This window comes from Orycteropus afer, unplaced genomic scaffold (assembly GCF_000298275.1).
Source record: "Orycteropus afer afer isolate SDZICR_OR568_19922 unplaced genomic scaffold, OryAfe1.0 scaffold00131, whole genome shotgun sequence".
Lineage (NCBI taxonomy): Eukaryota > Metazoa > Chordata > Mammalia > Tubulidentata > Orycteropodidae > Orycteropus > Orycteropus afer.
In genome coordinates, this window is record NW_006921718.1 from 1,878,208 (window position 1) to 1,893,774 (window position 15,567).

At 41.3% G+C, this 15,567-nt stretch overlaps 1 protein-coding gene across 1 annotated transcript in view; it reads right to left on the reverse strand.

Moving 5' to 3' along the window:
* Positions 1 to 478: 478 nt before the first annotated feature.
* Positions 479 to 15,567, reverse strand: part of TMEM178A (transmembrane protein 178A) — an 88,046-nt gene continuing 72,957 nt past the window's right edge. The window contains exons 3-4 of the mRNA XM_007945044.2: positions 14,043 to 14,180; positions 479 to 720 (exon numbers count right to left, since the gene is read on the reverse strand). Coding sequence (XP_007943235.1) covers positions 479 to 720; positions 14,043 to 14,180 — 380 coding nt within the window. The remainder of the gene's footprint in view (positions 721 to 14,042; positions 14,181 to 15,567) is intronic.

A 15,567-nucleotide genomic window follows, 5' to 3' on the forward strand; every position in this document is an offset into this window, starting at 1 on the left:
TGACGCAAGAAAACACCATCAAGACAAATTCTGAAGATGCGGCATTAAAATTAAACAGGCATGGTACAAAGACAAGAAAATTATACTTGCTTTGTTATAAATCATTTTGCAAATCGGAATGACTCTCAGGTGATTGTTATATACAAACTTTCTGAAATAAATGAAAACCATACAAAGTATTCTACTGCCGTTTTCTCTTTTCTAAACCTAGAAATGTTCCATGGCATTGCTCTCCACTCCGCACAGTCACAGCTTCATAGTCATTAAAGCACTTGAATCCACAGTATTCTTGTCCTTAGAAAGGTCGAGAGGTTTTGCATGATTTTGTATCAGTCATCCAGGAAGGGTTGGCAGGCAACAGGTTGGAATGTTTTGATCACTTTGTGCTTGGGATCCTGACATGAGCTCCGGCTCCCTCCCCTCAGAAGTCTTCTGCACTGTGGCCTGGCCACTGAGCAGTGAACGTGCTGGCAGACAGTCATACCGTGGAGTCCCGGCCAGACTTTAGATGTGCAATCTTGGTTCGGCTAATAAACGGATAAGCGATGCAGAGACCTCCAGCTGTCACAATAAAGCCTAAACTGCACCAGGCGCAAAAGATGGACCAGCTGTAGCCATGTTCCACATCATCAGGCAGGCTATAAATTAGCTTTGGGAGCCGGTTCAAATCATAGGAGATACTGGCAGCATAAGTGCAGAGGGAAATGGTGCAAAATATGCCTATAAATAATACAAAGAGAACAGAATGATTGGTTACAGTTTTGCCGGCAACAAGGCAAATGCCACACTGGCCTTTGTCAACATTTGATCAGCCAATAAGGTGATCACTGCAACATAATAATCTATAAGTCTTTTACTTGAATTAATTCACTCAGCAAACATTGACAAACTTCTAAGTACCAAACACTATTGTTGCTATGTGCCGTCGAGTGGGACTCGACTCATAGCAACCCTTCCTTGGGTTTCCGAGGCAGTATCACTATGGAAGTAGATTGCCTAACTTTCCTTCCAAGGAGTGGCTGGTGGGTTTGAACCGCCAGCCTTCTGGTTAGCAGTCAAGTGCCCTAGGCACTATGCTACCAGAGCTCCCTATCAAACACTATACTAGGGATGAAAACACTTAACAAAAAAAAAAAAAAAGGAAAAAAACCTCAGACACATGTTATTGAGTTAATTTGAACTCATAGTGACCCACTAGGAAAGAGTAGAACCGCCCCAGAGGCAGTAACCTTTATGAATTACTTGGCTGTAATCTTTATGCAAGCAGATTGCCAGGCGTTTCTCCCGCAAAGCTTTGTGTGTTCGAACCACGAACCTTTTTAGCAGCCAAGTGAGTAATCATTGTGCCTCTAGTGCTGCTTTAAAGCAATATTAAATATTTTTAAAGGAGAAAATCTTCTGTAAACACTCAAACCTACTGAAAATTAGTTTTCATTTCTCTTTGTTCTATACCTGACATATTTTTTACACAATTTTAATCATAGTTGTAATACTGCCATGGTATTTATCATGTTGTTTATTCGCAGTTCAAATCCCCCCAAAGATGCCTCAGAAGAAAGGTCTAGAAATCTACTTTCAAAAGTCACAGCCTTAAAAACGCTCTGGAGCACAATTCTACTCTGAAATAGGGGGTTGCCAGGAGTTGGAGTCAAGTCAACAGCAACTAGTTTTATAAATATTTTTAATGAGTTTTTACAAATGGCTAAATCAGTTTCAGCTTTTAACACGCAGTAACTGGCATGTACTAAGCTCTCAACTCACGTTTTGAATGAATGAATGAATGCTTTTAAATAATATAAATTAAATCCAGGAATTTGGAATTGATATAAAATAGCTGAGAAGGAGATCATATATTTCAACCATTCAGAATAAAGTCAATTTAAATTTTATTTTTTCATACCAACACATGCATGTATAATTGTCCTTTCAGAATCGGAAATCAGGACTGTAATATGCTGCATGAGCCCCTGAACACAGGATTCTGAGTGACTCAAGTGATCCTTCAAAAGTGTAGCTGTTTCTGTTCCATTATTACAGACCCCCAAGGATACTCCTTTTGGATAGACCTGGGATCAGAATGAGGTGGCTGCTGAGCTGAAGTGGGGGTGGGGTTTGATAAAAACAGAAACTGGCACACAATCAAGTATCAGGATGTCCAGTTGTGCTCCAAATCCTACGTAGACAGCCCCATCTCTTCTTTATAATCTGGTTAATTCCTGTGTACAATCGGTGCCTCTGTTTTGTTTTAAAATTGCTTTGGTTATCTTAGGGATGTAGGCAGATCTCTGTAGGAAACAGAGACACAGATTTGGGAACTGGAAGGAAAGAGCTGAAAGTAACAAGTTCTATATATATATATATATTTGTAATAAATAGTTGGGGGATCACAAGCGCTAATAAAAAAAACAAGTTTTGGGAAGGTTGTAACTCAGAGGAAACAAAGATCACCTTAATGTGATTTTAAGTGCTGCAATTCTGTGTCCATCAAGCCTTGCCTAAATCCTTCTCCAAATGAGCATTTAGAAAGAAAATGGAGAAAAAAAGTTCTAAATTAAAAGGACATTTGATCTGAGACAATTTGATATTTCCTACTATTTGCCTAATTCTGTTTTTAAACTCTAAAGTGATGGGGGTTTTTTTTTTAGAAAGAATCAAATCTTGTCTTCCTTCTTCTTGCTCCAGATTATTACAAAACAACACATCACTTCGAGTTCTCCGAAGGAAAGGTCAAGATGGAACTATCTCTTTCATAAAGAAGTGGACCCTTCAAAAAGAGTACTTTGCTTTTCAAACCTCATGAAGAGCCAGTGCTCTTATTCACATGAATGTTTTCACTGGCACCAAAACAAAGACAATGTTTAGAGATAACAAGGTCCTTTCAACAAATGCTGGTAATAGAACAATAAGGCAGTTAGGGGGGAAGAATTGATCTCTGGGGTATCAACAGGTAAAACACAATAATAGAACAAAGACTTGTTCATAGGGAGAAAAGCACAAAGTGTAGTCTGTATTTAATTGTCTGGATGAAGCTGAATGCCTAAAAGCAAGGATTTTTTACAAGTGAAATAGTTTTAATGACCTCTGAAAGCTTGAGTTCAAACATAGTTTTTAAGCATCCTTTGATGTCCAAATGCATTGGGCAGGGATGCAGGAATCATGTATTCTAGTCTCCAACTCTACTACTAACTCAATGTACAACCTTGAAATCGCTTAACCTCTCTGAGCCTTAGTTCCTTCATCTAGGAAAAAAAAGAAACGGGGTTTGGTTATTGAAGTCCCATACAGCATCAAATTTCTGTGATTCTGTTCCAAACCATGGCATGAAGTAAGAACACTTCCCAAAACTTCTAGTGAATCTAGGACTCAGTGTTATGCAACTACATAAAAAATGGAATGTCATCTATGTTTTTCCTTCTGAATAAACACCCTTTAATTTTATTCTAAACATTGATTTTATTAGCACCTCTCCCCTGCCAACTCCATAAAATTGCTTTTGGTGAAATGAATTTTAGCATGACACCACCAGTTCATACTGAACAGAAAGCCATCATTAAAAAAATCCAATCTGAGGACATCACCAGGAGGGAGACTCCTTCTGTCCTTGGAGTCATGAAGGGTCATGCTTCTCCCAGTCCTTGATCTGCGCTTACCTTATGGACACTGCGAGCGACGTCACTGATAGAATTTTCTTTGTCTGAGTTGCATCTTACCTTGCAGACATAGGTGACCCTTTGTCTTATTATTTATTTTACCTGTATTTTATTTTGAAATATATGCATCTCTGTGCCACTTAAGTCCTTTTGGGAATAGGGCACTCATTAAACCTTCTTGGGGAACACTTTATTTCCTGCTAGCTTATTTATGCAGCTAAGGGTGGTGATGAGGGTAACTATTGGCCACAAACATGCTGTTTCTGCCCTTTTGCCTCCTCTCAAATGCCTACTATCAGTGACAGCTTTTCTCCTTTCCAGATGCTCCTGAAGTTGTTCTGAATAAAAGGAGAGCAAAGGAAAAAGATCAACAAGAACATACCTAAGAGGACTCAGCTTTTCAGACCCTCATATCTCTTAGAAAGTTTGCAAATGTATAGCTGCCACACTAGTATTTGGGGAATGGGCAGCACTGTTCCCATTTATTACAGAGAAAGGTGCTGAGAGCAGACAAAGCATAATTTTCAACAAGTTTTTTTTAATAAATAAATAAAGCCTTTTTATGTTGTTATGTGCCGTCGAGTCGCCCCGACTCATAGTGACCCCTCCTTGGGTTTCCGAGGCAGTATCACTACGGAAGTAGGATTGCCCAACCTTCCTTCCGAGGAGTGGCTGGTGGTGTTTGAACCACCAGCTGTCTGGTTAGCAGGCAAGTGTCTTAGCCACTATGCTACCAGAGCTCCCAAATAAAGCCTATTCCACTCAAATTTTTTTCTGAAAAATCTATTAATTCTAGGACATCAATAAAAGGTGTCATTTTAAATAATGAAAGCCTGATTGTTATATCTGGATTATTAGCTTTAAGTCAATTATGATATTTGTGGAACCATTTTCAGTTCCATACCCACATCTTACAATACTCACATGTAGTTGATGTGTGAAATGTAAATTTTACCTCTTAGTAAGATTTTACTATTTTAAATGTTATTTAATCTGTGATTCAACAATTATTATCTACTGTGTTCTAGATCCAGATCTGATTATAAATACTTTAGCTTTTTGAGTTATTGTCATTGTTGTTGTTGTTATTTGCCATCGAGTCAGACCCGACTCCTACCGATCCCTCCTTGGGTTTCCGAGGCAGTGTCACTACAGAAGTAGATTGTCCAACCTTCCTTCCGAGGAGTGGCTGGTAGGTTTGAACCGCCAGCCTTCTGGTGAGCAATCAAGTGCCCTAGGCACTACGCTACCAGAGCTCCTGAATTATTGTTAGTCACAGCCATAATTGGTCAGGAACCTAAAGTGTTCTTTCCACCTCTCTTCCCAGCATGCACCTCAGGGAAAGGTAGTAGGGTCCTCCTGGATATCCTGTAAGTCCCTCACTGTGTCTAAGAGAGCTGAGCACATGGAGTCAGTAAATTCTGCTAAATAGAATTGAGTTTTGCAACACCTTGAGTCCTCCAACAGCCAATTCCTCCTAAATTAGCTCCTGGTATAATACCACTTCCTTATTCATTATCCAGCCTTTGCATGCATATGAGGTGATTGAAAATACCTTGTTTTGAGTCAGGCTCACCTTAGTCCTGAAGGTGACATCTTTGCTTTTTAACACTTTAAAAAGAATAAGCAAGACTGAAGAAGAATTGATGCATTTGAATTATGATGTTGCCAAAGAGCATTGAGCATGGATTGCTAGAAGAACAAACAAATCTGTCTTGGAAGAAGTACAGCTAGAATGCTGTCTCACATACTTTGGACATGTTATCAGGAAGGACCAGTCCCTAGAGAATGACATCATGCTTGGTGAAGTAGTAGTTGTTGTTAGGTGCCATTGAATCAGCTGCCTGGTCCCGTGCCAGCCTTAACAATCTTTGCTGTACCTGAGTCCATCCTTGTAGCCTCTGTGTCAATCCACCTCATTTAGGGCCTTCTCCTTTTTCACTGACACTCCACTTTACCAAGCATGATATCTTTCTCCAGGGAATGGTCCCTTCTGACAACGTGACCAAAGTAAGTGAGACGAAGCCTGGCCATTCTCACTTCCAAGGAGCATTTTGGCTGCACTTCTTTCAAGAGAGATTTGTTCATTCTTCTGGTAGTCCATGGTACTTTCAGTATTCTTCACTAATACCACAAACAACAATGTGGTGTTGGTGAATAGAGAGTTAGCGAAAAAGAGGAAGACCCTCAACAAGGTGGACTGACACAGTGGCTACAATAATGGTGAGGATGGCTCAGGAGGACTAGGCAGTGTTTCATTTTGTTTTACATTAGGAGCTCTGGTGGCAAGTGCCTAAGGCATTTTGACTGCTAACCAGAAGGCTGGCGGTTCAAACCCACCAGTCACTCCTTGGAAGGAAGGTTAGGCAATCTACTTCCATAGTAATACCACCTTGGAAATCCAAGGAGGGGTTGCTATGAGGCTTAGTATGAGTCAGAACAGATTTGATGACACCTGAGAACAACACTTACAAAGTATAAATCTCATGCAGGACTTACCTATGCAGCTAGTTATTTCAGATAATGCTGCATTTTCATCAGTAGCTTTCTACTTAGCACACACTAGCCCTAGGGACTCAATGGTTAAGTGCTCAGCTGCTAACTGAAAGGCTGATGGTTCAAACCTACTGGCTATTCCATGGGAGACTAGATCTGGCAATCTATTGCTGCAGGGATTACAACCTTGCAAACTCTATGGAGCAGTTCTATTCTCTATGCTCTGTCATACAGGGTCACTCATGTGCCAGAATCAACTTGATGGTACCCAACAACACGTGAAAGGTATGTGAAGGAGGTATAACTAAGGAATGCCTTGCATTCAAAAAGCTAAGAATCTAACGGTCCATCCAGAAGATCCACAGGGAGAGAGGTCACTTCTCTGTTACTCTTCTCTTAAGCTTATCCTTCCCTTTGTTTCTCCCCTGACTAGTCTGGGGTTACCAGTGGCTTACCTTGGATACTCAACCCACCTGGTAACCTGAGGGAGAGAAGTTCCTGAGTCCGAGGAAGGTGCTAGCTGTTGCTGCTGGTAGCATCTTCAAAAGAGTGGTTCCCTGACAAGCCAATATGCAACTACTTTTCTTATAAAATATTAAAAAGGTTCCTGCCAATGTTCTTAATTAGATGGTACCATAAAATCCCAGAATTATAGGGCCAGAAGGGATATTTTCAGATCAAGACAAAAGCAAATTTATGCTGCCTTCCTAAATCATTAACCTAACTTCCATCCCTAAAACTTCGTGGTGCCTGTGGATAGCTCATGAGATACAATTAGAATAACTGGTCCACTCTTTGGCCCACCAACCTTTGATGTGCTTAAAAGGCTGAAAGGAGTGAAGTCGCCTCATTCTGGTTAGCTTGCTTGATAAATAACATAACTGCAACACCCAGAAATGTAAACATTGACTTTTTTTTTTTTTTTTTTTTCACTCCTTCAAAAGATGTTCCCTGCCTATCATTCTGATCTCTGCTGTCCCGGCAAAAATGGCTCCTACTACCTTATACGGAGATTGCTCAAAAGCCATTCCTGAGATGTTTTAACTAAATGACTGGGCAAAACTAATGGATATAGAGAAACTTTTTTAAAAAATTACAGATCCACAATCTATAATTCCTAAATCCAAAACACATCCCATCTTTTCTGGAAAGATTGCAGCAATCTCATTTTCGGGGCAAAGCCTGACCTGACCTGACATAGGGCTATGTTTAGTCTCTGTTGATCCCACTATGGTGAATATTCATATACTTTGCTGTAGAAATGTTAATGCATTGGATTTCAAGCTGCTGCCCCAGATTTTGCTGAGGGTGTTCGATAATATGGGATGGCTGCACATGTTACCTTTCTAAAATGAAAAAAAAATTTTTTTTTCCTCTAAAATGAAGATTTTTAAATCTTGAATTCCAAAACAGGTCCCAAGGATTTCAGATAAGGCATTATGGACATATATTTTCAGGTCATAATCAATAGCTAGCCAGATAATTTAATAGATCTACTACAGTGGAATCTTATTATTATTATTATTATTTGCACTAAAGCAAAGGACTGGATAACTGCCGGTGTTAACTGCCTCTGAAGGTTTGCTGGGGATGCCTAGACTATGTCACCTCTTTGTCTCTCAAAGACATGCTCACTGGAAGGCCCTTCCTTGGGAGTATGGCAGGTGTGTGCTCTCTTCCAGATGGGCAATGGCAGCCTAGGGCACAGCTCATAAAGGGAAATGGGTCCCATGGACAGTAAAGCCCCACTGACAGAGGCCCACACTCTTCTTTTGGAGGTGCCAGGATATTAAAAGATAAATTTAAATTCTAAAACAGAAACTTAAAAATTATATTTAAAATGTTTGCAATGAATAAATTAACGCTTTTAAAACTATTTAACTTTATAATTTATATTAGTCATAATTATACTACTAGTACAATATAATAGAATGCTTAAGTTAAGATTTATGAAGATTACAGAGTCCTGAAAGCAGTGTGGGCTGCTAATGGGCAGAGGCTTAAAGCTGGAGGAGTGTCTTATTCCATCAGGCCCCTGGCTATGCCTCCCTGGCTGGCTGTGTAACCTCAGAGTTGTTGTTACTGTTAATTGCAACTCCACCTGTGCAGAGCAGAACTGCTTCACAGGGTTTTCAAAGCTGTGACCCTTCAGAAGCACATCACCAGGCCTGTCTTCCAAGCACCTCTGGGTAGGTTCCAACCACCAAACTTTAGGCTAGCAGTTGAACGCTTAACTGTTTGCACCACTCAAGTTAAAATTTGAGGCCTTTAGCAGATGTGAGGCCTGCCTGTGGCCCTGCTGGAGGGCCCCTTCAAAGGCCCAGGGAAGAATGGGGAGGGGGTGAGAATGTGGCTCCCAGATGTCAATTGACATTCACCAGCACTGCTTTTCCACATGTGGGTAATCAAGAGCTGTCTACAGGCAGTAAGGCAGAAGGAGGAAGACTGTTTCAAAGTTTCCATTTTAATGTCTCAAACCTTCACATCACTGAGGTTCTCCATTGAAGGTTTGGTTAATAAGTTTAGGCAGAGAATGAAGATGCTAGCACATTAGAAGGGGCTAAGTTTAGCATCAAAAATCTGTGGGAGTGAGGTTGACTGGAGTTGCTGAAGACATTTCTGCTTAATTAAAATCAATTCTTTAACCCTTATTGTGCTCTTCTCTTGCTATACATGTGAACGTTCTACAACTAATTTATCACGTACGATGGATTAATGAAATTATCTACATGTTTACAAAGGAAATTCATATATGTTATCTGTGGCATCAATAATAAAACAAAATCCCCTACATCCCACAGTAAAGGAACAGATGGAAACAACACAGCACATCTCTATAGGAGAACATGCAGCTTTGAAAACTGTGACCAGAAGAACAATGTAGCAACATGGGAATACTCACGATAAGTATGATGAGTGGACATACAGAAGACTAAGGAAATATTTTCTGTGCCATAATCATAAATAATTTTTCTTTCTTTTTTTTTTTTTTTTTAATGGGTCAAGCTCATGGGCAAGATTTGGTCAAGAATAAGGAAAATTTTTAAACAACACAATTTTTCAGGTGGTAAGATCCTAAGTGGATCTTCCCTTTATTCCAGTAACATTGTTTGGGCAACAAAAAGCAAAAACAATGTTATGTTATGTCTGTATCATTCCTTCAGGACGTTTTGGTTAAAGTTAATATGTCTGCAATATTTTCTTCCTTTCTTTCTTTATTTTTGCTTCTTGTGGGATTTTGTTGTTGTGGCTGTAGTTTTTCTTATTTGTTTCATATTTGTTCACTTAACAATGACATAGCTGCTTTCAATGATAACTTTTGAGGGCTGCTGAGCCAGAATTTACTACCCACATATGGATCAGATGTGAGGACTGACTGCAAGAAAAGGCGGAAGTGGCCCTGAAATAAGGCTCCCAGCTCTCTTCTGTGCCTCTCCAATGTCTCTCCTGTGGTTTCCAAAAGGAAATGCCTCCCTCCTTTCATTTAAAACCAAGCCAGCACCTCTGCCTCCCAAGAAACAGTCTCCAGATCTGGCTTTCATGTCCCTGTGATTTATTTTAATATTAACAATTGTTTTATATGCTAAGAACATTCTAAGTTATTCATGCATTACCTATATTAAAAGTGTCTTTTAAAGAGGTACTGCTAAAGCTTTTGTCTAGCTGCCCTCGTTTTTCCTGACAAGGTACTATGATGCAGGGACTTTTGGGGCTGGGTGAATTTAAGACACTCTGTACTCGATTGATGTTTATAGGGATAAGGGTCAGGAAAATGGGGCTCAGCTAATAAAGAGAAGGAAGAAAAAGAGGGCAGAAATCTATCCTTCCTCTCCCCTTCACAAGAAAATTAATGCTTTTGGGTCTTAAAAGCTTGTGAGTGGCCATCTAAGGTGCAATTATTGTTCTCTCCTTGTCTGGAACAAAGAAGAGAGAAGAAAATCAAGGATTCAAGGAAAGAGTTATTCTAAAGGACTAATGGAGCACTTGAACACCAGCCTCCACGACCCTAAAGCCACAGAACTAGGTGGTGCCTGGCTACACTGTTGACCACTCAGAATGGGATCACAGTAAGAGGTCCCAGATACAGTGGGGGACGATGTGTAACAAAACTCCAAATCGTAAAAAAGACCAGGCTTACTGTTCTGGTTGAGACTGGAGAAATCTCTGAGATTATGGTGCCTAGTCACCCTTCAAGCCTAGCACTGAATTCATCCCTTTGGCTCAACTTTCAGCCAAGCAACAGGCCTATAAAATGAACAATAATATCAGGGAGGTATGTGCCTGGTACCAGGGCCACTTCTGCCTGGTATTATTATTAGAACAATCAACCACACATGATCAAAAGGGCAGCATTTGCCTAGAGTTAAAGCTCAGAAGACAGGAAGGGATAGGAAAGAAGGACAAAGGGAAACAGTAAACAGAGGGAGGAAGTGGGAAGAGTGTTGTTACATTGTGAGGATTGCAATCAATGCCACAATACAAAATGTATATGAATTATTGGATGGAAAACCAATTTGCTTTGTAAACTTTCGCTCAAATCACAAGAAAAAATTAATAAATAATGCTTTAATTATTAGTGATGAGGGCACTGGTGGTTCAGTGGTGAATTCTTACCTTCAATGCAAGAGACCTGGATTCAATTCCCAACCTATGTACTTCATGTGCAGCCATAACCCACCTGTCAGTGGAGGCCAGCTATGACAGTGAACAGGTTTCAGCGGAGCTTCCAGACTAAGACGGACTCAAAAACCTCACTGCCTTGGAGTCGTATCCAACTCATAGTGACCCCTCCTTGGGTTTCTGAGGTGGTATCACTATGGAAATAGATTGCCCAACCCTCCTTCTGAGGAGTGGCTGGTGGGTTTGAACCAACAGCTTTCTAGTTAGCAGCAGCAAAGTCATCTCTTATTCCTTGCCACTAAGTGTTCCTCTTTCTCCTACTTAGGTTATGATTTAGACTGTAAATGAATCCTCTAAGCAGGCACCCAATAGCTGGTCTTGAGTGTTCAAACCTTAGAAACTGGAATTTTAGCTTCTCTATGCTATGCAATCACTCTGTCTTCACCAGAATCTAGAAAACTAAATTGGTTTTCTGCCCAGAACTATTCAGGCTCAATTTCTGAATTTTCTGTCAGGATGCTTGCAACGATGACCCATCTTCCGGATCACTGCCCATTATAGTCATTTCATGGACTGGGAATGGGGCCAGTGAGTGTCAGGAGGAAGGGCCCAGCCTGTTCACTGCATTACTTTAGCACCATAGGGTGATTGACTATACCAGAGGGAAAAGCGCCACCTACCTATCAGCCCTGAGAGACAGACAGCAAATAGTGTCAGCCACAGAAGGGTCCTGCTGTTGCTGTTATGCCGTTGAGTGAATTCCAACTCACAACCCCATACAACAGAGCAGAACTGCCCATAGGCTTTCTCCCAAGGAGCCGCTGGATGGGTTCAACCCACCAACTTCCTGTTTAACAGCCAAGTTTTTAACCTTTGCACCACTAGGGCTCCTGCAGCCATTGAAACTCAGTTCTGGCCATATAAGTAACAGAACTCCAATAGAAATCAGCTTATTAAAACGGTTATATATCTGGGGTAACATTAGTTCTGGTATCAGGTGTGTTTTGTGAAACTGTCAGATGGGCATTCACTGATTGCTGTTGCTAGCTGCCATCCAGTCAGCCCCCAGCTCCTGGCTACCTCACACACAACAGAATACGCCAACCCCATGACCAGCTGCAGATTGGACCACTGTGATCTTTAGTGTTTTCGCTGGCTAAATGTCAGAAGTAGATCACAAAGCCTTTCTTCCCAGTCTGTCTTAGTCTGAAAGCTCTGCTGAAACCTGTTCAGCATCATAGCAACACCTCCACTGACAGGTGGTGGTTGCACACGAGGTGCACTGGTCAGGAATCAAAGCCTGGTGTCCTGCCTGGAAGGAGAGAATTGTACCACTGAACCACCACGACCCTCATCAAGAATCATTAAAACATTAATGTTCCATGAAGAGGGAGAGGAAAGAAAGATTACCTCCCTGCCCTGCCCTTCAGTCAGCTTTTGCTCCTAATAGCTTTTTGTTGTTGTTATTGTTATGTGCCGTCGAGTTGGACCCGAGTAGAGACCCCTCCTTGGGTCTCCGAGGCAGTATCACTACAGAAGTAGATTGCCCCATCTTCCTTCCGAGGAGTGGCTGGTGGGTTTGAACCGCCAGCCTTCTGGTTAGCAGTCAAATGCCTTAGGCACTATGCTACCAGAACCTTTTTAGACAAAAATATCTTTTAGCTCTTAATCAACAAGACTCCACCACTCCAGTCTCCAGCTTTCTGATCAAGTCATTTCTCTGCTTAATACCTTCCAGTAGCTTCTATAACCCTTAGGTTAACACTCAAGTTTCTCATGACCATGAAGGCCCTAATGATGTGGCCTCTGCCTCCTTCTCCCACCTCCTGCAATGCTATCCTTTCCTTCTCTCCCCACCAGCCACACTGGTCTTTCTGTGGCTTAAATATCACAACCAGCACTGCCTTAGGGCTCTGCGCATGTGGTGCTCTCAGCCTGCAGCACACTTCAAAGTACTGACTACTTCTCAGAGTTTAGTGCAGAAGTCCCTGTCTCAGCAAGGCCTTCCTTGGTCTCCTAGTCCACTCTGTGTATTTTCTCCATAGCTTTTTATCACTATCACAAATTATTGTGATAATTATTATTGTTTATCTCTCTCCATAATAGAATAGGCAAGAATTTTGTCTGTTGTGTTTATTGTATAAGGAGCTCTGGTGGCACTATGGTTAAAGCATTGAGCTGCTAACAAAAAGGTTGTTGATTTGAACTCATTGTCTATTCCATGGGGAAAGATGAGGCAGTCTGCTTCCATAAAGATTCATAGCCTTGAGAACCCTAAGGGGCAGTTCTACCCTGTCCTATAGGGTCAATATCAGTGGGGATTGACTTGCTAGCAGTGGGTTAGTTTTTGGTTCATTGTGTGTCTCTTGTACCTGGAGAAGAACCCCTGGGTGGTGAAACAGTTAAGTGTTTGGCTGCTAACCAAAAGGTTGGAGGTTTGACTCCATCCAGAGGTACCTCAAAGGGAGGCCTGGTGAACTACTTCCAAAAGCTTAGCCATTGAAACTTTAATGGAGCATAATTCTACTCTTGACACACACTCCATGAATTGGAGTGGACTGAACAGCAACTGGTAATACCAAAAAGGCTATGCCTAGTATACAGTAAGTCCTCAAGATGTATCTGTGGAGTGAATGAATGACTGTTTCATATGTAAAAATAGTACTGTAACTAAGATGTTGTTGTTGTTGTTATGTGCCGTCGAGTCAGCCCTGACTCATAGCGACCCCTCCTTGGGTTTCCGAGGCAGTATCACTACGGAAGTAGGATTGCCCAACCTTCCTTCCGAGGAGTGGCTGGTGGGTTTGAACCACCAGCCTTCTGGTTAGCAGTCAAGTGCCTTAGCCACTATGCTACCAGAGCTCCTGTAACTAAGATAGGTCCTTTGAATTGACTTTCCAGTGTGGGAGATAGGTCATACAGATCTGTCACTCTCTCTCTCCTTGAGGTATCCTGATACATAGTGGCCTGTGTTTCCCAGAGTCAAGCCATGGTTAAGGGTACATTTTGAAAGACTAGGATGAAACAATCTTGGCTTATAGGTAAGTTATTACCCAAAACATTTCCATCCAATCTTCTAATAGACCATGATGGGGAAATAGGGCTGCATTTTGGATAGTGTTCTTTAAATTCTGTATCATCTACCAAAACCAAATGACCTTCTGGTTTCTTTTGTCACAAGTGAAAGCAAACTTAACTGGGAAATGACAAAGAGAAGCTGCTCACAGGCAGAGCAGTGTGCACCTTCACAGAGGAAGCCTAAGGCACTCAGCCTACCTGTCATGAGGAAGAGGAGCCCAGCCACATGCTGGGTCAGGCTCTCCTCCCAGAAGAAACTGACCGTGGCCACGATGCAGCCGCAGAGCAACACAGCTACAGCCATGCCCAGGAAACCAGCAGTGATTCTTCTTAAATCTAGTCTCAAAACAGAAAGAGAATGCAAAAGAAGAAAAGTTATTGGAAATTAGAGAATGATGAGCTTTGTATACATTTGTGGAAATTAATAAGCTACATGGGGAGAGGGGGGAGCTTAGGGCCTACAGGGCCAAGGTGGTTTAAGGAATTCACTTCTCAGGTAATTTCCTAAGAAGGCAAATGAAGTATAACAAATTGAAGGGTCAGAGAATTCCATGGACCAGAGGACAGCCCCAAGGTAAACTTAGGCAATAAATAGCCAGGTACTTAGTAAACCAAGAGTGAGGTAGTATTTGTGAAATTCCTTTGTTATCCTGAAAAAGCAGTACAGATGTAGGTTAAGCTGGCTTTGGAGGAAAAAAGCCTCAAAAGTGAGCTATACTTAAATATAGTTTGACATGAACCTCATGGATGCCAACTGTTCTATTTTTAATTTACAATTGTGCCTACCTATTTTCAGAAGTCCCTAGGTGTCACAAATGTTTAAGTGCACAGCTACTAACTGAAAACTTGGTGGTTTTAATCCAGAGGCACCTCAGAGAAAGGACTGGCAAGCTACTTCTGAAATAGAAAACCCTATGGAGCAATTCTACTCTGAAATACATGGGGTCTCCATTAATCAGAAACAATTCATTGGCAACTGGTTAGGTTTTTTTGTTTTCTACCTATTTTTAATTGAGCCCTGGTTAAGCACTTGGCTACTAACCAAGAGGTTAGTGGTTCAAAAAGAGAAAGATATGGCAGTCTATATCTGTAAAGATTACAGACTTGAAAACCTTATTGGCCAGTTCTACTCTGTCCTATAGGGTCACTATGAGTTGGAATCAGTTCAATGGCAATGAGTTTTGGGTTTTCATTCTTGAGGTATCCCAGTTTAGATGATCAATTATGTGATATCTTACCTATGTACCAGGTGCTGTGCTGTGCACTGGAGATTGAGAGATGGCATACACAGCCTCTGCCCTCAATGGCCCACAGTGCTGTATGGAATCAGACAAGCAGATGACTGAAACAGTGTGACTAATAGTGAGGAACAGTGTGACGATGCCAAGAAGCATCATTTGATTTATCTGCCCTCCTTGGGCTTATTAACTTATACTTATTTACAATATTATCTAAGTATCCCTTGAGTACACAGTGGTGATGCATTGCTTATGCACTGAGCTGTAACCAAAAGGTTAGCAGTTTGAATCTGCCAGCCTGTTTGAATCTGCCATCTTTCTCTCTGTGGGAGAAAGATATCACAGTCTGCTTCTGTAAAGATTTACAGCCTTGGAAACCAATGGGGCTTGCTGTACGGTTGCTATGAGCTGCAATCTACTCAACAGCAACAAGTACCTATTTTCAAAAAGGATTTGAGAAAGCATAGGTGATTGTGATGAAGAAG